This window comes from Phyllopteryx taeniolatus, chromosome 22, assembly GCF_024500385.1.
Source record: "Phyllopteryx taeniolatus isolate TA_2022b chromosome 22, UOR_Ptae_1.2, whole genome shotgun sequence".
Classification (NCBI taxonomy): Eukaryota; Metazoa; Chordata; class Actinopteri; order Syngnathiformes; family Syngnathidae; genus Phyllopteryx; species Phyllopteryx taeniolatus.
Window position 1 is genome coordinate 5,309,785 of NC_084523.1, and position 27,391 is coordinate 5,337,175.

The following is a 27,391-nucleotide window of genomic DNA, read 5'->3' on the forward strand; positions in this document are numbered from 1 at the left end:
CACACTTATTCAACACACTGTAAAAGTATTTAAACATTCTAAAAAATAAGCATTAAATGGACAGAAAATACTGCACGTATTTTCATTTGTCTGTTCGTTATATCGGTTCCTTTAAGGGGTGGGGCTCATGTGAGCGTGAGCTGTGGCCGCCAGCAGCTGCTGTGTGAGGATGCTCATTGTGTTTATACGTTTTACTGTACTCTTGGCATTCAACAAACGGCTAAAAAGTCCATCGTCCCTGTGGCTCTCCTTTTGCACATGTGAGGGCATTACAATAAGTATACAAGGGCTGTAGCTATTGCATTACCGATTATCCCATCGATTAATCGGATAAATTATTATTTGGCATTAAACAATAACGTTCATGTGACGTGCAGGTATTATTTCGGTGATTCATACAGCCATGGGCTCGGAACACAGCTGTTTTTAACTTGACCTCACACTAAATGAGAATCTGCTGCTCTTGGAAAATACGGCAGGCTTGGCAGTATAGCATCCACATGACTAAAAACTCAACTATATCTCGGAGGTAAACTATCTTAAAATATGGTTTCATTTTGTTCCCTAAACTTGGACAAGTTGGATATTTAAACTGGGCACTTTTTGGCATTTGGCTTCAAGTGGTGGGGGTAAAAAAGTGCCCTGTATACAAATGTAAGCGTTTATTTTCACTGAGCATTATCATCATCTGTGGGACTCAATGTTGCCTGTCATAAGGAAGCGGGCACGAGCGGCACTGCTTACCCTCCGCTGTCTGTGTGCAAAGGACGCTGTTTGCATAAAACTGCTGAAATAGAGTTAACATTACATCCGTCACACCCAGGGCATTCATTCCGTTGCTGCAATACTAACACGCTATTTAGGATGCGAAAATGGTCTTATCGCAAATGTTAGCTCTCTCATGTCAGTGAATAATCTATAGTGTCTATGAAATAAGATAATTATATTAACCACCATTTTGTATTTATTTTGTCCTGAAGCGAGAAAGGGATGTGGTTATTTGGGGAAAGTTGCTTATTTTCTTAACTTGCAGATACACCAGGCAGTTCACCGAGTCAAGGACAATATTTCATACCATCGCAACGTAATTTGTTTCCACAAACTTTTGAGCTGGCAAGGACTCTCTTTCAGATAAGAATGACGTAACTGAAATAAAAGTGTGTCAATTCTAAAAGGGACCAGTAGGTACAATGACAGGAAGTAAAGCAGCGAGCTAGTCAAGCAAACGGGAGCCTGTGTTTCTCACCTTCAGCTCATCGCCATCATAGAAGTTGACCCGGACAGCAGGAACCATCCAGGTGTGGAACAGAGACGACAGGATTTGCTGAGCTATGGAGTCGGTGATGAAATGGAAATGGAGGGGGTTCCGCCTGTGGATACGCACACACGGAGACTTAAATACATTTTATGCAATTTTGCAGAAACCTCAACGCATTCTACACTTTCAAATATGCTCGAATGATAAATTTAAGTGCATTGTCAAACCAGAAGGAGGGAGGGTGGGGTGGAAAAAAGATCTTACACGCGTTGTCCTACTTTGAAGACTATTTCACAACAAAGTCACTTTTCACAGCTATTTAAAGCAATAATGCTGTTTAAGTGGAAGAATATTAATTGAAACAGTGTCACGGCGAGTCGAGCCCACTATTTTGACAATTTCATAACCAGGAGACTATACACGAGGCTAACATTGAAACGTTGCCTTGAGTAAGCAATCGTAAACACGCTGTTGTGGTACATTTTGCACTTCAACTTTCATTTTTATTGTGAAATGATCTCAAACGTTGGACAATCTCAGTCTTTTACACTCTCTCCATGTGGTTTGCTGCTATTGCGCCAGCTTATTTCTACACAGACTGGTGGCGTGCGACTGCTGTTACATTAGTCCTCGTGGGGGGGAGGAAAAAAAAAATCACCCCTGCAAAGGTTCGAGGCAGGTATTTTGCTTTTATTCGGAATCAAATTATTCGGCTTATTCAATTAATCGTTGCAGCCCCAGTTAACACCAAGATGGAGTTTAAAGCTAAATAAAGCTAAATTAGGCAATCTCCATCGCGTCAGATCATCTTTAATACTTAAAGAACTTGTTTACAGGTCTCGACACTTTAATCAATCTGAGAGACCGTTTACGTTTATTTTTCAAGAGAGGATTAGCCACCAAGCGACTAACTGGGGCATTGTTTTACAGTACTGTAAATTTATTGTCTTTGTTTCTTTAGTTTTTGGCATATATATATATATATATATATATATATATATATATGCCTCAATCTGTATCAACCGCAGTGGCTTAAACGAGACACGTTATGCATTTCTCTTTTCACATTTCAAAAAAACAATCACTTGTTCCGATCACTCTTGTTGTGGGGGATAGTTCTGTGTCATGCAATTGCAGCCAACTTGGCAACTTTTCTGGCCAATCTACCAATTTTTTATTTTTTTTTAAGCGCAATGCAGACAACTCTAGCCAACTTTTGTGGTGTTTTGGGAGACTCTAAGGCTTCCTCCAGAGCAGGAGTTGTTCACCCCTGTGTCCGGACTGCAAAGGAATATATAACTCCAGCCAAACATGACCATCCACCTTTATATCACTAATTGTTAATCGTGGGAGAGTTGATCGAAAAATCCTTTTTGTAATATATTCTAATATCAATCTAATCAACAGACTAACTAACCTGAATGCCTGAACGAGTACACTTGACTATCCAAGCAGTCTTCCTCAGCTAAACTGCATCTGCTGATGAAGACTGTGTGATATGCATGAAACCTCTCGAGCAAGCAACTATGTCGACCGTTAGAGGAGATTGTTTCTGCTAATCTAAATATCGTTTGGACGGCGCGTGCATCGCGGCCTCGGGGAGACACAACGCCATGAAGGAGATGATTCATCAGACAGGACGGCCAAAGCTTATACAGAAGAGACAATAAAGCCTGACCCAGGAGGAACTGCATCTTTTATCCTGGGACTCCTTTGAAATTAGATGAGACAGCTTAAAGGGATTTATGCTGCTTAATGCATTTCACCAAACACCAGCTTGTATGCGTGTCGGTGAGGGTGTACGCACTCAGTAGGTATTCAGGAATCTAAATCAGGTCAAGAATGAGAGAAACTTAACAGGGGATGCGAGCGCCACGGGAAAGCAGAGGCTGAATGACTTTGGGAATCAACGTGTCAGCTGCACTTACTCTAGGAGTCTGCGAGCTGCACAACAGAGATGCAGCTCCCCCTCCATACAAGTTGTCGGTGCAAATAATGCCCCAACAACCTTTGGACAAATAACACCATTCATTTTGCTGGATGCTCGTGGAAAAAGAAGCGAATAAGTCAAGCACATCCTGATAATCACGGTCACGTCATGATGATCTAATCTTCACAATGTTGTCCAAGGAGCAGGGCCATTGATGTATTGTCTCACGGTCAGCTACGAGTGAACCTAGAAAGGATATTTCTTAGCATGGACCTTCACCTTCACATACAATAACTCAATGACATCACGGTGCTGCAAGCAGAGTTTTGTGTCCATACCACCGGTCTCGCATTCGGTTTGTTCATTCAATTGTCACAACAGCATCAACCATTTCAGTCAATAATGGTATATATATATATATACTTATAAATGAAATCTCAGCATATGGGAAGACATGTTGCCATGTTGACAAATAAGAGCAACTTAAATTGCGCGAAGAAATGTCCAACCTATAAACCATGACAGTTGGTAGGTGTCCAATGGATTTTGTACTGTACAAAACCACGTATCAAGGACTAAAAAGGTTACAGTCTGAAGTCTCAAATCTGGAGTGGTTTCAGAGTGACAGGTGCATCAGGGTAACGGGTGCAGTTTCGTGAATAATGTTCATCATTATTGTTCAACTGTGTTCACGTTATCCGTCGTTTGTTGAATGTATGTCTTACCTGTTGGTTTACATTTATGTTGCACTTCAATTGCATAAAACCCTGACTGTGAGTTGTGCAATAGAGTATCCTCCTCGTCAGTTCCGTTGTATCCCAAGCTAAGCAGAGCCAAGCGTTACCTAGCGTCCTACCAAATAGCTTTCTAAGTTGCTAGTGTGCACTTCCTGGTACTTCCTGGTGACAAAGCCTCCGTTTGCCTTGTATGACTCATCAGCGCGACAAAACAATCATAGTTGACAAAGTCTCGAAGTAAAGTAGCAACATCAGAACCAGTCCCAGCCACCAGCACAAATGGTGGCTGGGACTGGTTGCACCACGAACAACATCTCGGGCACAAGACACAATCCAGAACCGCCCAGGGGTGCCAAACAAGGTCTCCGGCCATTGCTTGAAAGTGGCTCTGGAAGGCCTTGCCTCTTGCCTCACTGCCAAGTCATGGACAAAGAAACTCTGCTCAGGGAGGGTGCTCACACACACAAGCAGATAACAACCTTGTGCTGTTGTTTAATTTCACACTTGATGGGCAGGTAGGCACTCCAGAGAGACACAAAGTGGTATTCAAGCAATTAAAAAGTGCATTCTGCACATCCCTTTTAAGCAAATCAAACGTGTGCAGTAATCATCACTGAAAGGTGGCCCATTAAATCGTTAAGACTGTGACTTTTTTTTGTTGCTTTTTTGGTCTGATAGAAAATGACGAGTGAAATCAATATTGACCAATCGCCTCACATTTCATCATTTTGAGTGTTTCATTGAAGATAAGTTAGACAATAAATTTGTTGTAAAGTACAATTTGAGCTCAGTGACAAACAAAATGAGAAAATTATTTGACAAGAAAGTAAAGTAACAAGAACGCAATATGGGAAATGATTCAAATTCTCAGTGGAGAATATATCACAAACAATATTTCATCAGATATTGACTATGAGGCAGTACAGCAGGAGAGACTATTTGCTAAATGTTGCAGGTTTCTTATAATCACAGGGTCCCATGGTGTTCGCCAATCAATGGCCTATCTCATTCAATCCGCTCGGTTTCAACACTGTCCCCCGCTATCAGAGGACAGGCCAACATGGCCGATCTCACAGAGTGCTGTCTGCTCTAATGCTTGTCACTCAGTGGCAAAACAACAGTGAGTCAACATCTAAAGCCCTCATTTGATTCAACATCGCCTCAGGGCGTTAGACTATTAGCCGCACTATTGGTGACCGGTCCTCTGCTGGGGGGAAAAAAAAAAAAAAAAGGTCATCCTGTCCAAATCCAAACTCATCATCTGCTTTGAGCGCTAAGTAGTTCTGTTTGTCCTGCCAAAGTCATCTCCCATTAGCTTCAAGTCAGCATACCCTTTTTAAAGTCTAAATCACATCAACGCGTCCAAAGCTGGGCATCAATAACAATCTGTTGCGACCTTGCGTTGGTTAACTCAATGTACATAGAGCACCTTCGGTCAGGCAGCTGAACATCATGAAAAATCCTTTCAACCCCGTCGCTGTGAAGTGTGTAAGGGAAACGTGCTTATGGCTTGGAACACACTTTTATGGTTGTTTGGAAGACTCACTCAACTGTGGATATACTCAGTTTAAATACAATTACACTTAATATTTCTGGGTGAATAGTTCACGTTAAACAGCCCACCAACCGTGGTCTTAGCAAGTGTTGGCTTACAGGAGTGAATTAATCAAAAGACTCATGAAAGGAAATGCTGAGGACATTTGCTCTGATTATGAAAAGTGCTCGACCCAATTACTAAAATGGGAATAGATGAGACCCCACCCCCCCTTAACCCTGCCTAGTCAACCGCTCTGTGTTTTAGCTACACCTGAGTGGCCATTTCCACACTAAAACAACCCCTGAGTGGTGGACCATAATGCACTCCATCCGGCAGTAAGTGCACACGGCTCCATTAATTGGGAATAGAAATTCAATGAACCCAAGACTAAGAAGATACTCTATCATCCATTATATCAGAACCCTCCTGTACATGCACATCTAAGAAGTATTAAGGTGCTTACACACTGCACTTGCACTGGATGGCGCAGGGATAATGGTGGCACGGTGCAAGTTTGATCATATTTGGTGCTGGTTGCGAAGTGACTAAACGGGGAATAGCCTGGTCCTTTTTCCCACTGGTTTGGCTGTATAATCACAAATACGGCCCTGGCTTTTCCTACAATAAGGAGGAGGAGGGAGTAGACGAGCAGGAGCGAGGCGGGTACGGGTTCGTCGGATTCTAATGGCATGGCAGCATCTGGGGGAGTTTAGGCTTGCGCGCGACCTACAGTTTCATGAAGACCACTTGGAGGTGTACTTCAGGCTGAGCAGGGAGCAGTTTCTTTTTCTTTTTGCCCAGAGCTCGGACGCTGGAACAATGCGTGAATTACTGATTCCTTATCTTCTCCTCCCTGCTGTTTTCTGTACAACTCTTCCAGAATTCACTTGCTATTTTGACTCTAAAGTCACTGCCATCGCCTTTCTTATTGGATGCTGAGGTTATGTTGTTGTTCTTTATACAACAGACCTGCTGTCAGAATCAACAGTGCCTCTTCATTCCATTTTTCCTCAACTGCTTCAAAGCACTTCAAGGCTTAATCAATAACCAATCACTTTCTGTTCAAAACGTGTAACATGAAAAAAGGTTACCTGTGGAAAAGGACCGATTTAACCAGGGTCACCACATCTCGGCTGGCATTGTAACCTGCGCACACGATGGCAACATGGATAGTCTGTGGAAACAAGGAAAATAGAATAAATAGTTTTCTAAGTGGCCATAAGTGAGTGAGAACACTGGCCAGCAATGGCTCAACTCTGTTCTCTGCGATTCTTGGGGAAAAATGTATCGACTCCCCAAGATGTCATAAAAATGCTCTTCCACCCATAAATTGGTAGTTCAGTTGGTACAGAAAAAACAGTTGAGAATCCTGATTTTTAGCAGCCCAATGTAAAATCAGGAGAAAACCCTTAATATTGAAATCATATGCATGACCATATAGGGCAGTAGCAGCCCAAGATATCCAGATTTTTAATAGGGTCAACAACCACAAAACCAGCGCTCACCTCTTTACTCGCTGTAGAATGTACAGTACTTATACATAGTTTTCTTCACGTGTTCCCCGGCCAAAGTAGCAATATGTGGGTTAATAATGCAACGCTGTCTTGGGGGAATAGGGGGCTGTGTGCCATAAGCGCACCGTGCATTTGGCAAGATTGCTTCAGGTTCAATGATATTATGAACAAAGACAAACTCAATTCTTTGTCATTGTGTGCCGACAGAAGCTGTCCGTGTAGTTTCTCAAATAGCTTTTTGCCCAGTAGTGAATGTGATGTACATGTTCAGACAATAATAATAATGCAAGGCCTTCACTGTCCATCAACCCCTCGGAATGGTACTGGGTCAGATCTACATTATACGGGTCGATGGGCCTTGCTCAAATGCTTGTAGGCTTGTGTTTTGTCTATCTGTCACTGTGACAGCAAGCAGCCAGACAGCGAGAGGATTCGCCTTGACTTTTTAATCAGCTGAAGAATCCGAAAATGATGTTTATGCTAAGTAAGCTTTGACAACTTGTGAACATTCCTGAATGCGTTACCAGCATTGTGTGAAATCTGCAACGAATGCCGCCGTCTACAACTGACAGACCTAGATTTCTTTTCAATACCCATTTTATATAAAATACAGAGCGGCAGAGTTGCATTGCAAAAATGTTATGTAAAAATAAACCTTTCATCATCTCTATAGGATGAGTCTTGGAGTAATTTACTTGTCGGTGCGTGTGACTTCCTCGTAATGTCGCTGTGTTCTTTGTCTTTTGACATGTTCACTTTTTCCTCCCCGTCCTGTGAATGCTTCTTACTTTCAATTAAAATATGAAAATATGTAATTTTTTATATGGTATTAGTTTAAGCAGACTGTTAGTTTATTCTTGTGATTCAGATGAAGATCAGGCCACATTTTATGATCAGTTTATTCAGGTTGATGGGTGATTCCCCACTATATGGGTATGGGATGAGTCAGTTTTACATGTCATTGCCCTGCTATTCAGTATTCTACATTAAGTGGAATGGTGGCAAGAAGATTCACTTGAACTTATTTTGCAGGATTTCTCCCTCACTACCCTGGGAAAGGGCTCCATTTTAGCTCCAAATGCCATCTTGACACGTCAAAACTCACAGCGCATTTTCTGCCCTCAGAGCGTCCACTGTAATCTCCCCTTAGGGGTCGGGGCAGCCTGGCTAACTATCAAAAAGATCAACGGGTCGTGTGCAAGCACGGCCGGAGTTGGAGTCAGACTGCACCTCTTTCGATTTTCTTACTACTTCCAGCCCAGAAGGAGCTCTGCCTTCTCTGTATTTTGTTTGCTTTTAAAAAGTACTCCGCCAAAAACAAAAAAACATGCTTGAGTGACAAGCTGCAGCGTGTGGAAGTAGGATGCGGTAATAAGACACCATTTAAGGGCACTACACACCCACGAGTGGAAAAAGTACAAGGGGCGCGACTCCTTGAAAATGCAGAGGAGGAAAATCAGCCGTGAGCCTTCAGTTAGCAAAAGCTAAAGACGAATTGATCTTGCTGCTTCTCATTTCCATTTTACATGATTATTATCCTCTACAATGGGGGCTTTCATAGCAACATTTACCGCACTGTTAGCTTGTGTCCTTGCGTTCCTAAATGTCTGATGATCAGTGAACCAAAGTGTAAATATAATAAACTGACAAAAAAAAGTATAAGTACTACAGTATTTCCAATTAAGCACAAGATGCGTCCAGCCTGCCATTTTATCAATTCATTCAAGGTTATTTTTTGGGGTTATAAGTGCATCCACACTGACCTGCACTGCTTCCCCTAAGTGCTTTTCTTTCAGCCACTTCCTGAGAAAATGTAGCCTCATCCTCAAATGGTGCTAATGTTAGCTCTAGTGTCTGTGCTCACGTTTTGCATTAAGTTGATATTCTAGGCTTGCAACATTTGCACAAAACTATGCTCTTCTCCACACTTCCATTCTATAATAAAAAATAATAATAATAAATTCCACCTGGCAGGCTAAGTCTTGAGTCTTTAATCATGTTAGGTTAATGCTCTGTTGCAGTGACATCCAGGAATCTTGTGAATGAACACCTAGGTGCCCCTCTGCGGTTGAGTTAATAAAGGACCACTATATGAGGAAATAGTATCTACCAATCTATTTCCTTTCTAATCCAAACATTACAGGATGGCCCGATACAACTGTCAAGTTGTAAAACTGAAAAGCCTTTGGACGCATTTCTGCCTTTCAGTTTGACTCCCCAAACTGTTTGGAGTTTGTATTGAGCTAGTGCTGAGATACACTATCTTCATTCTGGTCATCCTCCCACTGAGCTAAAATGTGCTGCGCCGCTGCGGGAGCACTATCAGATCACAGCATGGCAACGCCGCACTCCTCACATCATACCAGCCGTCTGATCCATTTCCGACGTCAGAGATTAGACTAATGAGAGAATCAAAAATCGAAACCTCATCTCACCACTCACCCTTTAAATTCTACTACCAGTAAAGTATAAGTCGAAATGCCTCACCTCACACTTATCCACCACTGGCTGCTGGACACAGTCTGAGCTGTTTCCTACTGCAGCAGCTTTCTGGCCCTCATTATCACCGGTGCCCTCCTCTGAATGGGCTCTGCTTTGGTTGCCATGGTGACCAGCGTACGGAAGGCGTGACGACGGGCTCCTGGGTGGACGGCTGAGCTCGCGGCGCAGCGCCCGGTTTTCCTCCTCCACTGCCCGTACCCGCGACTCCAACGCTTGCCGCTCACCCAATCCTCCGGCCGGCGTGGACGACTGGGTTTCCAACGGTGACAGGGGAAGGGGCTTCACTGTGGAGTTAAGACGAGCAATTTCAATTAGATTACCTGATATTCCCATTTTTTTTTTATAATGACACAAGAAAAAATAAAACCGTAAAACATTTACAACAGTAGCCCTTTAGGCAAGGAACCCAGAGGCGAGCTACACCCTGGATTAGTTATAGCCTGTTAAAATATCGACACGCTCTCCTTTATCGCCCGTTTCCTCCCTTTTTGTGGGGCAATCGGTTTGTTCCTTGACAACCGCGCTGTGTTTGTGTGGTTAGGGTTAGGGTTAAATAAATAATAAAGTACAGTATTCTGTATTTGGAGCCTCAAAACCTGATACCGGATGGTATGGATTGCAGTTTTTTCTGCTGCAAGCGCAACAGTAGATGCGGATGAGAGAATGCCTTGTGAGTGGCTGCCAACCCGTACAGGGTGTACTTTGCCTCTCGCCCAAAGTCAACTTGGCTCCAGCTCACCCTCAACCCACATGACCACGAGTGGTTTCAAAAATGGATTGATGGGCGAATCTGTAAATACGTTCTGAACTCCTTCTTCCAGCACTAAGAAGACTGAGTACAGTCACGTGTTGAGCACGTTGCAGATAAGTAGACAACTGCATTTCATCTCAATTTCTACAAGATTCCATTCATCACAATCAACCTAATTCTTAAGTGATTATCATGCCCATCGAGACATCCTCAGTTTGCAACGGTCCCGACATACTGTGTTTCGAGGTGAAAATCGGAATGCATTGAACTTCTTTGCGGCGCAAAATGGCACGCTCAGTACCTCGGTACTTAGTTTTTCATTTGATTGTTTTATATTTATAGCCCACAAGTTTTTTTTGTTTTTTTTCATACAATACAAATATTTACTGTAATTGTGACTATTACTGAATTAGGCCAAAAGAACATATCTCTGTTGCAACATCTGGGGCTACGCTGAATGCAACAAATGAGTAGCAAGAATTAGTAGTTTTCATTGTAGAACATTCTGCACAGTCAATAAATGAATAAAATCACATATTGACAGTAAATCTATGGCTTTACTTGCATATGAAATTCCAAGTGACTGACTGAAATCAATGTTTCTTTTTTGTGCATTTGCCATATTAAACAAGCCTTTGCCCAGATGGATGGTTAATCCCAGTGTGCACGAAACCGACATGGTGATGCGAATTTTCCTTTACTTCAAAAACAACATTGATCCAAGTATAGATGTGACAAAGGAATGCAAGGAATGCAGATGCTTCCCACTCAACATTTTCTCACCTCTTAGGTAAGACCACCCAGTGTGTTTCTAATCCAAATCAGCAGCAATTCCTCACCCTTCCCTTTGAATTTTTCAAATGTAACCGAGCAGCTCCGAATAGTCAAAGAGGATGCTTTTTGAGGGCTGAACCTCTCGCTCCAATATATCTTTGAAATGTTTTGTTTCCCCTCCAACGATTTATAGTCTCCTGTGACTGCAAGATATAAAGGCAACCGGTAGCTGAAGGTGGCTAAAGTTTTCTTCTGGAGACCCAAAACCCAATTTGGGTTCAGTTGCATTCACATAATTGGAGCAATGGATTTGGTAGGCCTAATCCTACAGAAGGGAGATTCGATGACCATTCATCTGGGGTGCCGAGATTGCGCAGGGCATATTCAGAAGATGCACCTCGCAGATGTCTAGCAGGCAGCCAAAGCAATTCCACTGACTTTCGAAAAATCTCAAAATTGCATGACATAAAAAAAAGAAAGTGTCTCTAGCTCAGTCATGGTCTTAGCAAAGCAGAGTGATTAAAGTAGCACAATTTAGCAATTGGTATATTACACCACAATATGGCGAATTCAACATAAATTGGCAATAACAATGTAACTATTACGAATGGTTCACTAACATTCACACTTGAATGAAAGTTCAGAATGTACAAATATTAAAACATCGCCTATACTGTTAATAAAGGTTTTATGACGCCGATGGTTTTGACGGTTGATAGTCGTATTTCAATTATAATAGTATTCTAGTTTGGGGGATCCAAGTGTGAGTACCCACCGTCTCCTTTTTAAATGCAGATTCATGATGGCAGTGCTCAAATTTCAAACACATTTCCAGAGGCAAAACAACATGTTAGTTTCACCACTCAAAGTGATTACTTTCTCTTTTCAACAGGAAACATTATATTTCACGAATTAACTCACCCCTGGGCCAATACTGCTGCAACAGGGTTTTCAATAATGGTTATTTAATTACGGCTCACAATCTACTTGGTGTATAACAACCATTCAGTCGATCCAATATGCACACCCTGCACGCATTGGCCTATCTAAAAAGAAACAGGGATGTAATTAATGTTATCAATTATACCTGTGTTGACTGAAATTAAATGTCATAACGGTCACGGAGAAAGGGTCCATTGTCGTCGGGAAGACGATAGCAAGTGAGTCATGGACAGATGTTTGGGCTACCCTCCTGCTCGCTGTTCGGTGCAAAAATAAAAAGGAAAGAAAAATAGATATTCTTTCACACTTTACTTTGAAAAAGGAATGACTGTTCTGCCCCCTTTGTGAACTCATTCAAAGGTTCCTTGTCCAATTTAGCCTTCACATCCTCCCTATAAAAGAATGTGTTGCTTCCATGGAATAAGATTTTCTTGAACAAAATTGGATGGAATCCGGTTTTCGCTGCAACTTTTAGAATACTGATGGGTCAGTAATTAATAACATTTTTCCTTCATTTTAATTATATGAAATTTTGCAACCCGCCGTTCCCATGATTCATGGAACAATGCATCCACATAAGTTTGATGACTACTTTTTCAGGTCGAGACAGTAAATCTCTGAAGTTTGTCATTTCACCAATGAAATGATGATGGATCTTTGGAGAGTAAATCATATGTTGACCATGATTCTCCGGTGAATCAATGTTTATCTTTAATAAATGTATAGCAGCTTCATGTAGTATGAAAGTTCTTGGTATCTCAATCAATAGCCAATCAGCAAACCTTTGTGGAAATCAATTGAGTCATTTTTGTATAATACGGCAACCCAGCTAAAAAAAACAAAAAACGAAAACATTCACAGCCAAGGTAAAAATGTGTTCAAATGACTTGATCGGTGGAAGAGAAGAAGAGTTCAGGTGAGGTGATTCTTCGGGAATACCACTCTGAGTAATTAGCATATTCCCTTGATGATCAAAGCATTAATATTGCAGTAAAGTAGAGAGCCGCATATCATAGCAAAGATGATGCGGAGCTATATCAAGTTTCAGGGACCTGAAACTGTCATGTTCTGTACGAGTCACATTGCGCTACTGTGGAGTGCGCTACACCTTCCGACGTGGAGATTCAATTATGCGAGAACTGGGAGAAGGTAAGATATGATTGTATTTGGAAGAGACTGAAATAGAAAGAGGTTAATTTTCAGGTATGAGAATCCGATATTGCCATTGTCTATTGAGAAGTAATAAGGACCCTTCAAATTAAAGTATTTTCATGTTTTTTTTTGTTTTTTGTTTTTTTGTGCAGGACACACTTTGTGGCCTGCACAAAGATTCTTTGTACGCTTCAAAAAAAAGAAAACATTTAAATATAGCCACGCCAATCTAAGGGCAGGTATGTTAAACTTGGTACTTCAGAATTACAGATACAAATCGATTTTTTATGGTCAATTAACGGTGCCTCGAAGCTAGTGAGGCAGATCTAAAGAATAACATCCACACTATGACAACTCCTCCTGGCGCCATAGCGATGAGAGAGAGCGAGAGAGATGCTTCAATACAAATGCTAAAAATGAACAATTAGAGTAACTGATTTTACCAATCGATCACAAAAATGTAGTATTCGTAATGTTGACATTTAGATAGATGGAGAGGGAAATTGAATTGTTGGCCACCGAGCATTGTGACAAAAATGAGGGTGAGAACGGAACGATCTTCCAAAGACTTGGCTGCCCCAATTAACATGGATTGACATAGCTTTTGGAGGCGGTTAGACTAGGTCCTAAGACGGTTTCAGCTCCTGAATAGGGACACAGCCAATGTTAGCTTCCTCACTCATGTTCCATTCCTCTTGGGATCCTGGGGGAAGCAAGCTAAGCAGGGAATCCCATAACTCCTCGTCCCTGGACACCTGCAGTTTCACAGAGGGACACCAAGCCAGCTGTGAGCTATAGCATAATCCCTCCGGTGGATCCCCGAGACCTCCTATCGGTTGGCTGTGCCTGGAACACCTCACCCAGGAGGCATCTGTCATTTAAGTAATAGTAGTCACCAGGCACAGCAAGTAGCTCCCAAAGCTTGTGGCTGTACAAAGTGTTTCAGAAAGGTCCCAGGACTGCTGTCACAAAACATTTACTTCAAAGCCAAACTACCAGTTTTCCCCTTCAATGTGGGATAGATAATCACCAGCCATCCATTTTCTATGCCGCTTTATCCTCATTAAGGTTGCAGGTGATCCTGTGGAGTTTACTTTATTCAGTGTGCGTGAAGAGGTGAGAGTTGGGGCAGGACAACTCCTGACTGATTCCTCATGACAAAGCACATGCTCACAATGCTCTGAGCATCTGACAGTTCCTGGCCGAGACGAACAAGCAACCTCCCTACTCCCCCGACCTGGCTTTGTGCATTTTCTTTTTTCCCTAGCTCAAAGGGTTCATCAAGGGGACCCATTTTGAAGACGTGGATGACAACAAGATGGCCGTGACGATGGAGCTCCGGATGATCCCGGAAGAGTCCATCAAGGAGCGCGTGAAGGTGTGGCAGAGAAGCCCGGGAAAGTGCGTTAGATTCCATTAGGGATTTGAAATATATCTTTTGTGACACCAGTCCTGGAACTCTTCTGACACACTCCGTATGCATGAGTAGGAACATGAATTGTCTGGTATACTGAGAACCTTACTCGTCACCAATCAACATTGTAATCCTTTAACTATAAAATATTCAGAGGCATACATCAAATAATGGTCGTTTCGAAGGCTATCACTGAGGTTATAAAGTGTCGAGGCATGTTTTTTTTTCCCTACACGGCGTTATGTCTTAAAGGATATTACCATTTAAAAGAGCCTAGTAAATATAACTATAAACAATACCAATCCATCCAACACATAATCTGCTTGATTATTACAGGCTGTAACTTTCTGATTGCTACCAAGCCTACTATGGTGTATAAAGACCTTGGTCATGTGAAAGACCAATGAACACTAATTTCCATTTCTAAGGAATCGGAGAGGACATTACCCTGAAATAGGTTCCCTATTGTCCAACTAATAAAAAATAAAAAAAATAGGCCCCGTAAGAATCATTTTAAAAGGGTGCTTCCATGTAAATGAGTTCTACGAAGAAGGTCAAGCAAGGAAGTAATTAATAGGCTTTTAAAAAATTCGAAGCTGATGATTATCATTAGTTGAAGATGTCCCAAATGAAATGTTTGCTTTTCTACAACTATCTTTGTTTTTTTTATGTTGCCCTTAAGTAACTGGTGACAATAAATCATTCTTATCTAACCTTCAATAACGCCAACAGCTGGCTAGTATTCTGGACTTCTCTCTTGATTTTGCATGTTAAATCTAAATTGCTGCTCAGTGCATAAAACTGGCCGGCCCTGTATGAATCTCTATTTGACATTATAGCATCTGACACGATCAGCTAAGTCTGAACAGTGATTTATTTTTATTTTTTTGGGTTCATCATCACGTCAATGTGTAAATTCTGACCAAAATGGGAGAAAACCTGCTTGCCATTCAAGAAATCAAAGCTATACAAACAGAGGAAAACAGATCACGAGAATACATGTAGTTTACTGATTAAATATTTTTTCTAACGACAAACCTGTTAAATATGTTTTTTTCCCCCACTTTTATTGGATTAAACATGAAAGGCGTGAAGCCCCCTTTAAAAAACTAATTCAACATTCTACTCAATTATTTTGCCAGTGCAGGTAAACATGTTTGCAATCTCGACTGCGGCTAATTACACATTCAAAAACTCTTCATTCAATTATGTGAATTATTCAGAAATACGCAAGCATGATACCAGCGCACTTGGCTCTAGTTTCACCTTCCGCTGCCTCATTTCATGTGAACCAACAGTCAAACCTCAAAGACTTCAAGAGGTCAAGTCGCAAGTTAATCTGTAAAATAACATTCAATTTAGCTTTTGTATTTGTGTATTCAAACTACGCAGCCTTTTACTTAGTGTTGCGTTTCAAAAGTCTCATGCCAAATCATTTGTCCTCCTATTAATAGAAGAGCACGAACTGATCAATAAGGTAATCGTAGCAGGCCTTTCATTAGTTCGAACTAGCCTCTGGGCTTGTGGTCTCTTATGGCAAACATCTCACGAGGCAGATTGTATTAACTATTGCTAATTAAGCCTAATTACAAATCAGTGTAGCTGCCTGATGAATGTGTTCTCAGACAAAGACGATTTGTGAGTGACGAAGAGACATTCGCCTCACTCCTACTTGCACTATGGACCCACACTACTACTACTACTAGACACAATAGTGTGGATTATTATCTAACAAAACCACACTTTTCACACCCACTTGTATTATTCCACTAATGCCTATAAACATGGAAATTATTTATTTTTGACAAGTGGAAATAATAGTACACAATGATCAGGCACCATTATAATGACGGGTGAATGAAACAGCATTTCGACGACAGCTATGCAGGGATGGGAACAAACAATTACTTTAAGTGTAAACAAGAAAATGATCGCTGACCATCTGAGAAATTCATGATGATAGCGTCAACGTGTCTACAAATTACATGCTTCACTGCCACAATAGGTAAACCACGACACAGGGTAACCAAGCAAACTACTCAGTTATGAGGAAAACGGTCCAAACAAAAGGTGAATCATGATGGGGGATGTCAGCAAATGAGAGCACAATGATCATCGAAAGAATTAACGCCACGTGTTTTGCTTTTTCGGCCATCAGAAAAAGCATCTGGCTGCTCAGTACAGTATGGACATGTAATTATATTTGGATTACATACACAAATTCGTTTTAACAAGCGGCTGTCATAAACATCACAGCGCAAAAAGCATAAAGGATAATGACTCGTATGAGAATTTCACTCAAATGTGATACATTTTTACTGCGCTGAAAAATATGTATTTTGATTGGAATCACTGTTCCTTCTTCTTTTCCTAGTGAATGAATCGGTCTGAATCTAACGTAATCAGAAGGAGTCAACATCGTTAAGCATACTGTGGCATTGCCATCACAGGGTTTCAGTCTATACTGCTAATACTTTTCATGTAAGACCTCAAAGTCTCCATCTCCCAGGTTTGGGCAACCCTTTTGGGCAAGTCCATGCTTCGGACAGCTTTACGCTGTATCGCTGATGCTCATAAAATAAAATAAATAAATAAAATATGCAACACTACTTTAGCACCCCACATTCCCCGAGCTAATCAATACACAGTTTTAGTTTCAGTGTAAAACTGAGGGCATACAAGACCGCATGGCTCTCAAAAGTCCTATTTCTTGCTGCTTTTTACCTCAGGCAAAATGATTATGCTTCGATTGCCAATTTAGTTTATTAAAAAAAAAAAAATGACCAAGGTTATGTTTTCACTGGTGTCTTTCATTGATTTTTATTTTCATTTGTTTTCATTTTATTAGTTTGCAGTATATGACAAGGGGTGTATGAAGCGCTGAGCCATGTAAGAACATTTACCAAACATTATTACATTGTTGGTGCAGAAGTGCGTTTTTTTTCTTTTTTTTTTTTCTTTTCTGAACATTACCATATGGACTAACAACATTTTGCCATGTTAACTTTTCATGAAGTTTTTAAATTAAGGCATAAAGCCATACTAAAGTGCAAACTCTAATTCAGGGGTGGGCAAACCTTTTGTGCTAAAAATGGACAGAAGGGACAGGTTATTCAGATGTTTTTGTCTTTTTTTTATTTTAAAAACATTATTTGCTTCATGTATAATTTGACGCGGCACGGTGGCCGACTGGTTAGAGCGTCAGCCTCACAGTTCTGAGGACCCGGGTTCAATCCCCGGCCCAGCCTGTGTGGAGTTTGCATGTTCTCCCCGTGCCTGCGTGGGTTTTCTCCAGGCACTCTGGTTTCCTCCAGCCCGTGGGGCAATAATTTTCCCACCCCCCCAAAAAAAAACAACAACAAGCTAAAGGAAAAAGAAGAACGCATGTGCAGAGTTGATCATTTATTGCTTGTTGAAGTGAATAGGTGTGAATCAAAAGTGTGAATAGTTGTTTCTCTATATGCCCTGTGATTGACTGGTGAGCCTGTCCAGGGTGTACCCGGCCTCTTTCCCAAAGTCAACCGCGCATAGGCTCCAGTTATTCGCAACTCTAATGAGAAGAAAAATGGATGGATGGATTGGGCCTCAAGGGAGTTAAAGTTAAAACAATTCCCCTGTATTCTGGTATAAAACCAGGCCCAAGAACAAGATAAAAAAGGGGGCATAGAAGGAAAACGACAGGGCTGGTACACGTTATTGTCTTCTCCATCTGTGCAACTTTTTTATCTGCGAGCTTTATGTGTTAGCTCATTCAGACAAAGCACATAGGGACCCCCAGGGAGACGCAATGCCTCCAACTCTGGAAGACGAATCAAAAACAGAGAAGAGAGAGACAAAGAAAAATAATGGTGAAGACAGAGGAACAGAGCACAAGGTTGGTGTGAAAAAGAGAGGATGCTATCGGCGCGTGCCGGTGGAAGCACAATGGTCCTAATTGACACATTCATGCCTTACCTGCAGCTGACCTGTAGCCAGGTCCTTTCACAACTTCCCCAGCTGGCAGACATTCGAGCTAAATCTAATAATTACTTTGCAGGCCTTGGCGAATATTGCATTATTGGAGCAGTGAATGGAACCCTGAGTGAAAATTGTCACTTTAATCATAATTAATAATAGCACTACTGCAATATTTCAATCCTGCGAGGCGCAGTCATTAAAATGGTTTGAAGAACTTGGTTTGGCCTGTGTCGTCGACATGAGGTAATCAACTTTGGACAGGCTTCAGTGGTTCATTAACACACCCCCTACGGAGTAAAAAAAAAAAAATAGGAAGAAGGGGAACTTGGGCTACAGGAAATTTGTTTCTGCAGATCGCGGGCCTCTATATACTTCTGCTTAGTCATTGTACTTTTCAGACATTGCAGATTTCTTGTCGTCTTATTGAGCTGGGCAATCTCGACGTTAAAACAAATTTAAGACATTTTTAAGGCCACTGAGCGTATTGCAGTACGGTCTTTATATGGAACTTTTGACCTACCAACCTACAAATCACCACCACATCCACATCCATACTAAAAACATATGTGCAATGATCACTCGTGTTAGTACAAGTAAAGTAAAAAGTAACTTTAGCTAGCAAGCTATTTTAAAGCAAGACAAGATACTGTGGTGTAGATACAATATCATAGTGCTGTGGCAATGTGTTCTATAAATTGCAGTAATATGCCCCGGGAAACACAAATTTGGTCTTTTGCCAAACACGGCAGCAGCTGTCCCACGAATACTATAACCGGCAAGCCGCCTAATGTTCACAAAGATACAATTGATTACTTGGAAGAAAAATAACAATGGGCAAATAGTTCATAACATGCTGCTTCCCCAAAGTGTAAACACATATTATCTGATAACATGGAGCAGCCTGTTCTGGTGCATTTCCATTACATTTTTAACGTATTGGTACAATATTAAAAAAATAATCATAAATTTTGCTTCCTAAAAATTGTTTTTTCCCCTTGTTTTCTGAACATGTTCAAATAGGACTGGGGCAACTAAGCTATTGAGTTTTCATTTGTTCCAAAGAAAATATAGCAATGTTTATTACAATGGGGGCATTTTTAAAGACCTTAGTACTCCCTACTAGTTTTGTATCAAAACAAGGACAAAGAGCAACAGGTCGGAAAGCTTTCACAATATAAAGTGTGTGGAGCGAATCTGTAATTGGATTATCTAGATTTCACCAGGCAAAACAAAAAGAAGAAAAATAAATACATCGATCTGTTCTGAATTGGATTTATCGAGCGAGTCCTGTCTGTCATGTTCATCACAAGGATGGACTCAGCGGTTCTCAAACCGAGGTACTTCGCAATAAATTATAAATTACATATAACTTGTTTTTTTCTTGAAAAATAAGACTGTCACCACATGACCACTTTTTTTCTCTGCAAAACAGGACTATTTTTTAGTAATGTAGTACAATTTAAAAGTGCAAGGGAGCGAAAATCTTGGTAAAGTGTCAAAAGTGCTTTGACAACCTTTCAGAGAAGTTTTTTTATAAATGTTACTCACAGCTGCAGAAGGAAGCGCAAACCATCAATATTTATGACTGAAAACCGAGACAACCTCAATAAAAGGACATTTTACGTATTCCTTGAAGTAACCATAGGGACTTGAAGACAGGACAATAATGTGTATGTATGTGTGCAGTAAGTCTTGCTCCCCTGCTGACGTCAGCACTTTGGTTTGGTGCATTACATAGATGGCCAGACATCAAGCGAGAGGGGCAAAGACTTAGAAAATGCCCCAAGCGACGAAAGCAATCACCATACTGGTGACTCAAGCAACAATTTCCATTTAAATGTACAATAATGCCTAAAGGCCAGTATAGGAGAGCCGCAGGTGTTTATTCAAAAACTAAACAAAATTACTGTTGTTTAACTGTAACACAACTGCGGGAAAAATAGCTTCAAAAAGACAGTGAAATTAAGAAACTATTTTTTAATCTTACTTTATTCTTATAAAATACAAATGTTGTCATTTGATGACTATTAGGAATTTTTGACTTCTGACAAGTTTATTCTCATAAAATTCAGACTTCATTGCTACATTATGACTTCATTCAAAAATGAATGAAAATTATTTTTGTTATAGTACAAGTTTCTCATAAAATTTCAACTTTACATTCTCTACGAGTTTTTTTATCACAAAAGGAGCACTTTACTTTCGGAATATTAGGACTTTTAAAATTGCAGCTTTATTCTCAAGACTCAGAAAATAGGAGCTTCAATCTTGTAATATTACTTTTTCTCGTAAAAGTATGATTTAATTCTCAGATTATGTTGATTTCATTTCTTTTCCTTTTTTTTTTTTTTTTTTTTTTTAAATCCATTTTCAGCGTGACTCTAATTCATACCTTGAAAGGTGCCGACTGACAGGTAAAGCCACGTGAGCGCTGGGATGAAGAGCAAGGCGAGGGAGGCCGCCAGGAACTTCCTGCGTCCGCGACACATTCCCAGCATCCTCTGGACCGAATCGAATGGAAAGTGAGGTGGGGTGACCTCTATGTGGGTAGCAGCTGTTGCCCAGGATGATTCATGGCACTAAAAGAAGTGAGAGGACGATAAACCGGGTTAGAGTACAAAACACCAGTTTGACATAAGATGTCATTGCTGTCCGCTTTATGACATTTTAATGGCATGAGATGTGTATGATAGGACTGTGTCGCATTGCATTTTCATCACATTGGCTTACGTCACACTGTATTGTTCCTATGACAACTGGGCTCATCTATGTAACTTGAAATAATCAGAGCTTGTACTGTGAAGATAATGTTTATATTTAGGCTTTATGATGGTGACAATTGAATTCCTAATACATTTATATAGGAAAATGTATACCCCCTGGAATTCAAGCAGCATTAATATTTACATTTGGAAGAGGTTGAACATGATCTTTTTTCATGTTGCCAAGTTTCACTTGAGATGAGATTTGGCAAGCATTTCAATCATTAGAAGACCAACAACAACAACAACAAAAAGCAGTGCTCGAAAACGTTTTGGTTTGAAGAGGTCAATTTATGGTATTTGGGCAATTTCCAAGGGAAATTTTGTCTGGCTGCTCCCAAATTTGAACCCCATATACTGGGCAGCTGGGAAACATCAAATTGTAAACAATCAAGAGTTTTGCTATGCGTGGGCATAGCAGGACAGCACGACTCACTATAAAACGCCAAACCTTTAACTCCACAAGGAGTGGTGGTGGTTTGGTAAAAAAAAAAAAAAAAGGTTTTAGATTGTTTTAATCAATGCTAAAAAATACAAGCATAATTGGAATTATACAGTGGCTTAATAAGTTTGTCCATTTCAAGTGCAATGCAGGGTGTAAAATAGAAGCATCAATATGTAATATTCATCTTTCTGCTCCGACCACATTTGACCAATTAACCAGTTGACCTCAGATAATCCTCAACTAGGAAAGAAATTAGCCATAATACCTCAGCTGGAACGTTCAAGCCAGTTATATAATAAGCATAATGTTACCCAGTGAAGCACAAAAGCACAGGAGGAACAATAGGAGTATTTTTGGTACTTTCCCACTTCCCTGGACAAACTTATTTCATCGTGCCCAGTGTGGAGGGCAAAAACTTGAGTGGTGGTTAAAAGAGGTTGGAGGAGATTAAACAAGTCAGTCAAGTAAGACAAACGTTTCTTTCATAGGCCAACTATTAATCATTTGGGTAGCTCCTTGCTCTTTAACCCCTGTGTGATATGAGCTGTCGACTGGATGCTGTGATTTACAATCGCAATCGCAACACTGAAGATGTTCATTATCATATGCAAGACAAAATGTCAGCCCATAGACATCAATGGGAGAGCTCACTTTTTTTTTTCCCCATAAGCAACATGAGGGTTGCAATTCCTTTATTTCTTATCTTCATTGTTGTAGGCATTTTTTTAATATCCTTAGTATTGATTTGTACCACAACATTTTGTAGTGTAGTCAGAATAAATGAATCACCCCCTAACCTAGAATGCAAATGGTATGGCATAATTTGCGCTGAGGCTGCAGCTATAAGATATTTTAAGAATTAGGAAAGTATTCTACCAATTACCCCATCGATTCCTCTCGTAATCACATTAACCACGTTTTATGCGATTATTAATAGATGGGATAGTCACATAACACACACAATAGCATGTGTACTGCAGGTATTTTTGTCCACTTGGGGTCGCCATCCTCACATTATATTTCATCATCATCATCATATTTGAGTGTGTATGGCTTTAAAGGGCAGGGGAGGGCCTGGCCTGGTGTGTGGCGTGGGCGTCAGTGAATTAGAGTGCCGAGTTGGCCGGCTGTTAACTGGTTAAGCTGTTAGTCAGTCTGTGTGTTGACTTGTGGCAATCAGCAGACAGCTCGTTTATCTTGTTAAATGTGATTGTTAAGAGGGAAATGACCACAAATTATGGGCATTTGTTTTGATCTGCAGGCCGTACAGAGTTCCTTTTTAGTTTCTTATTGAACCTTCATGCAACTTTTGAGCCTAATCTTGATGGCTGAGATGAAAAGTATTTACAGTAGTACCCACAGCAGCAGAACAATAGACCAAAAGAAAAGGAAAGGAATGCGTGCAGATAAGATGCTGTTTTTATAATTCTTGATTTATTCAAACCTCTCATCTCTGCCGTCAAAGAACGGTAAGAGGCAAGACAACATGCGCCATTTAATTCACCTTAATCTTATTCCTCAGTCAAATTTTAATGTTACAAACTTTGGAAAATGCGATGTCTTGTTAAAATTGTGATGTGTACACATTACATTCCGTCTGAGTTCATCCATCCATCCATTTTCTGAGCCGCTTTTCCTCACAAGGGTCGCTTGGAGCGCTGGAGCCCATCCCAGCTATCTTCGGGCAGGAGGCGGGGTACACCCTCAACTGGTTGCCAGACAATCGCAGGGCACCGTCTGAGTTCAATTTAACTCAATTTAAATTCAAAGCAATAATGGGTTCTGAAAGCTAAAGCGTGTTTCAATTATCTACAGGGCTTTTAAATAGCTGCTGTCTTTAATCATTTATAAAATGAATGAAGCAAAAGTAACAATGAGGGAATAGTGTGGGAATGCACTCTGGTAGGGAAATTGGTGTTTGTTGTGGTTGTGTTCATGGGTTGGCTTCCAGTGGGTAGCGCATCTATAAAACTTACATGCTGGCTGTTTTCAGGTATAGACTCTGTTCTGTCACATCATGCGGAGAGGACGAAATATTACTTTTAATAAACTCCAAGAGGAAAGCGCTCCAGGTCTTGAAGGATAACCGTGCCCATATACAGTGTTTGTTCTGCAACCGTATCAGAAAAAGACATTGTCCCCCATAGCTCAGTTGAGCATCGACATCATACATTATGCTATAAACCGAGGGCCTAGCAGACAGTTGAGATTTCTTCAGAACTTTTACATACTCTTGAGGTCCCCCACCGTCTTTGTGTGGCAGAAGCCTTGCATATGTATGCCGTGTCAGAAATGAAAGCCGCGTCATTCGGCAGTGCGATACAGTCTGGACATGATAACACTGTCAAGGCATTGCATTGAAGAGGAGGTCATTGAAAAGTCAGCCCTAACTGCACGCTGAGACCGATGATCTCAAAAGCTTGTAGCGTACGAATTCAAAGAAAAACAGAAAGACACCTCCAAGCTGTTCAAATTCAAAATAGGAGTTCAAAAAGCAGCAGAGTGATAAACTAATGAGAACAAAATGTGAACACAACGTTTCAACTAAAACAGGAACTTCTCACCAAAAGCAGAAATCAAAAGGTAATGTTCTCTTGAAACAGTCCGTTTGAGATCTGAAGGTCCACTCTACATGAAGACCACTAGCTGTCATGCAGTTTCAGCTTTATTTACAACCGTCATCCCTGCGAAAAACACCGTTTCGGCACAGCGGTTTTGCATCAATGACAGCTGCCAAGCAGACTAAAAGTCCTGTCTCGCAAAACAGAAAAGAGTCTAGTCTCTCGTAGGGCAGGAGGGTAAAACTTTTACTTGGTTTGGAAGTCACAATATGATGACAGCTTTTACTCTCAGCTTCTGTATGGAGAGGCAAATTTATTATAATCCCTCCTGTGTCACACTGGCACTCTTATGCCAGCATAACTGTAAAGCAGCAAGGCGCTTCAATTGCATTTTCACTGTCAAAAGTTGCCCCCTACGGTCAATTGATTTGCAATTCTGTTGTGGTAATATTTTCTATATCACCAAGAGTTGTCTTTGTTGTTAAATCGCGGCAAGGAAGAGGAGCTGCAAAAACACAGGAGGCAATACAGAAGGTCTTATGAATAACACAGCAGCTGCTGCCACATTGGACATAACATGAGCCATAACCTTAACATCGCATTTACTTCGAACAATAACCTTGGGGAATGAATGGTGAAATGATTACTGATCTCATGGCAACACCCGCCACAATTTTGTACAAAATCGGAATGAAATGACACTTGATCACACCGGTATGAATGTCGTGCTATTTTCTAAGAACCCTGCAAGTGAAACGGAAGCAACATGAGGGTTAACTACTGAAAACTGTGCCCTGGTGGATTGAAGTGAACTGACTGACCGAGTACGTTGAGTTTCTATCCAGTAAATGTCCGGCAGGGTTGTCTGACTGTACAAATACATCCACAGTTGATAAAATTCATCACCTGGTACTATTTTGGTTGACAGTTTTCTTTCGTTTGGCTCCGTTCACAGGTGGTCTCCATCAGAATTCAGCTGGGTATATATGATACTGTCGGGTAGATTACCAGTTAGTCTTTCAATAAACAGTACGCTGCGGGGTGCCAAAAACACAACAGGTCATGCCCATTGGTTGCTGTCAGCTGATTAGTGCCATAAACAGTGTCAGAGAGCTGTTATTTTTACCCTGGCTGAGACACTAGGTTGCTTTGGTCCTTTATTCGGTACACACACAAGGATGTACATTATAGAAATGCACACCACAAAAAACACTCACTTTCAGTCTCAAATTTGTTAGCTATAGACGACGGGACTGTCATCGCGCTACAACGACCCTTATTCTTTTCCCAGAGTCTTGGCTACTTGACATCAAATTCGAAAGATCCTATTTGGCACATTTACACGGCCTATCAGCTTTAAAGATACACTAGTTTCAAAATGGCACTTTAGATTTAAGTTGACAGCAGAGCACAATTTAGTGCTGTGACGCCTTGAAGTGACTTGATCGGGAACGCTTGAGTGCGGGTATTAACAATTAATATGAATAACAAGCAGCTCAACTGTGTTAAGACCCTTTCCAGGTAGCACTCAAAGATGATCAGAGAGTACAGAAATGGAATAGTTTGACGAAGCAACATGCACGGCCAAAAGGTGATTTTTGAGATAACACATCAAATTACCCATATGAAAGCTGATGAAGAGGCTTAGCATTTTTTTCTCCCTATTCTTTTGCGCTGTCACAGAAAAATTCAACATTTACCGACGGATCCGAAAACTCAAGGTGATACCCTATTTTACACAACAAAGAGAACAGTTACATTCCTTTAGATGTGAGGGTGCAGATCAACCCCAGTTTAATACAGCAGGGGCTTTTGAAACCAATCAAATGAGCGGAAATATTAAAAATTCCGTTTAGAGTGCTGTTAAAGAACATATCATGGTTTGAGTCCCTTTAGCCATTACCATAAATGTGAGGGGAGGCGTTTGGTGCCCTCTATTGCGCCAGAGACAAAAATTCTGAAATATTCTCGGTGACAGGCAGTCTGTCGCCCAGACACATCTATGAATAAAAAACAAAGTTTCTGCTTTCATTCAGGCGCACACCCCTCCACAAAACATTTTGGCCCACTTCCCCTTTGAGCAATCAATAGCCCAATCGTCTGAGCCCAAACGCTGGTGTGGTTTTTAGCTGATAGGTCGGCCTTCTCTGGTTTTCAAGTGCAAATCGGTCTGCTATTTCTGGATAAAGTGAAAATTCTAAATTACATATAATTAGTAATGTAGCAGAATGGGAATGATGTATTTGCTCTCACAGAGAATATTGACAATATTGATTAAGCCTTAGAATGGTTGCTTATGAAGAACTCTTGTGCCCCAATTCAGAGGCGGTATCCTTTGGGGGCTGCATTTGGAGGTAGATAACATCAGGCTGCCACAATTCAAAGACTCCTCCAAATGCTGCCTTCATGTCAAGTTTTTCCCCCCCCCTTCCCTCAGGATGTATGGCTTCAATCCATCGCCGCCTCCTGTATCCCATATTTGCACACCACGGCTCAGTGCTGAAAAAGCGATTTGCTTTTAACGCATCGTTGCATACAGGTAAGGATGGGAACGTGGCACACGTGGGAAATCTCACAGAGGCTATACCAGATGAAAAATAGTTGACAAAACTTGGTACTGAGGGTGTCGCCATGGTCCACAAAAGGGTGCAACCTCTGAATTGTTTAGAGTAGTTAACACTGCTGCCGTGAAGCAAGAATACTGACGCATTATCTGTATTTGCTAGCCAGGTAGAGATATAAAATGTGGCAAACATATTTTCTCCGTAAATGCTGTAAAAAACAAAGTACCTTAGCGGTGTCACACAGTAAGACGCAGAATGTGCCCTTCAACATTACCAAGAAAGCCGAGTGACTCAGAAAATAAGTAACCTGCATATCCTTTCATTTGCAGAACTGAATAGAGCAGAAAGTCCACCCACAATCCAAGATGAATATTGAAGGCAAAAGAGAATCTATGGCTGCCGCCTACCCGGGCAGGAGTACAACGGTGAGCTGTTTCTCGTCTGCACAAGCCAGAAAGACGAGTGTCTCTCTCAACATGATAATCAGGAGTAGCCATGGGTCACAACAATCAACACTTTGCGAAAAGGAGTGCCGAGCACTCTGTGGACTAAATGACTTCTGCCACACTGACAGTGGAGAAAAATATATTG

General features: G+C 41.0%; 1 protein-coding gene across 6 annotated transcripts in view; it reads right to left on the reverse strand.

Moving 5' to 3' along the window:
- The window catches only part of large1 (LARGE xylosyl- and glucuronyltransferase 1), a 160,615-nt gene that overhangs the window by 23,171 nt on the left and 110,053 nt on the right, over nt 1-27,391 (reverse strand). For all 6 annotated transcript variants that reach the window (XM_061762887.1, XM_061762889.1, XM_061762886.1 and 3 more), the window contains 4 exons: nt 20,861-21,047; nt 9,464-9,762; nt 6,554-6,636; nt 1,247-1,370 (listed from right to left, as the gene is read on the reverse strand). In XM_061762887.1, coding sequence (XP_061618871.1) covers nt 1,247-1,370; nt 6,554-6,636; nt 9,464-9,762; nt 20,861-21,047 — 693 coding nt within the window. The remainder of the gene's footprint in view (nt 1-1,246; nt 1,371-6,553; nt 6,637-9,463; nt 9,763-20,860; nt 21,048-27,391) is intronic.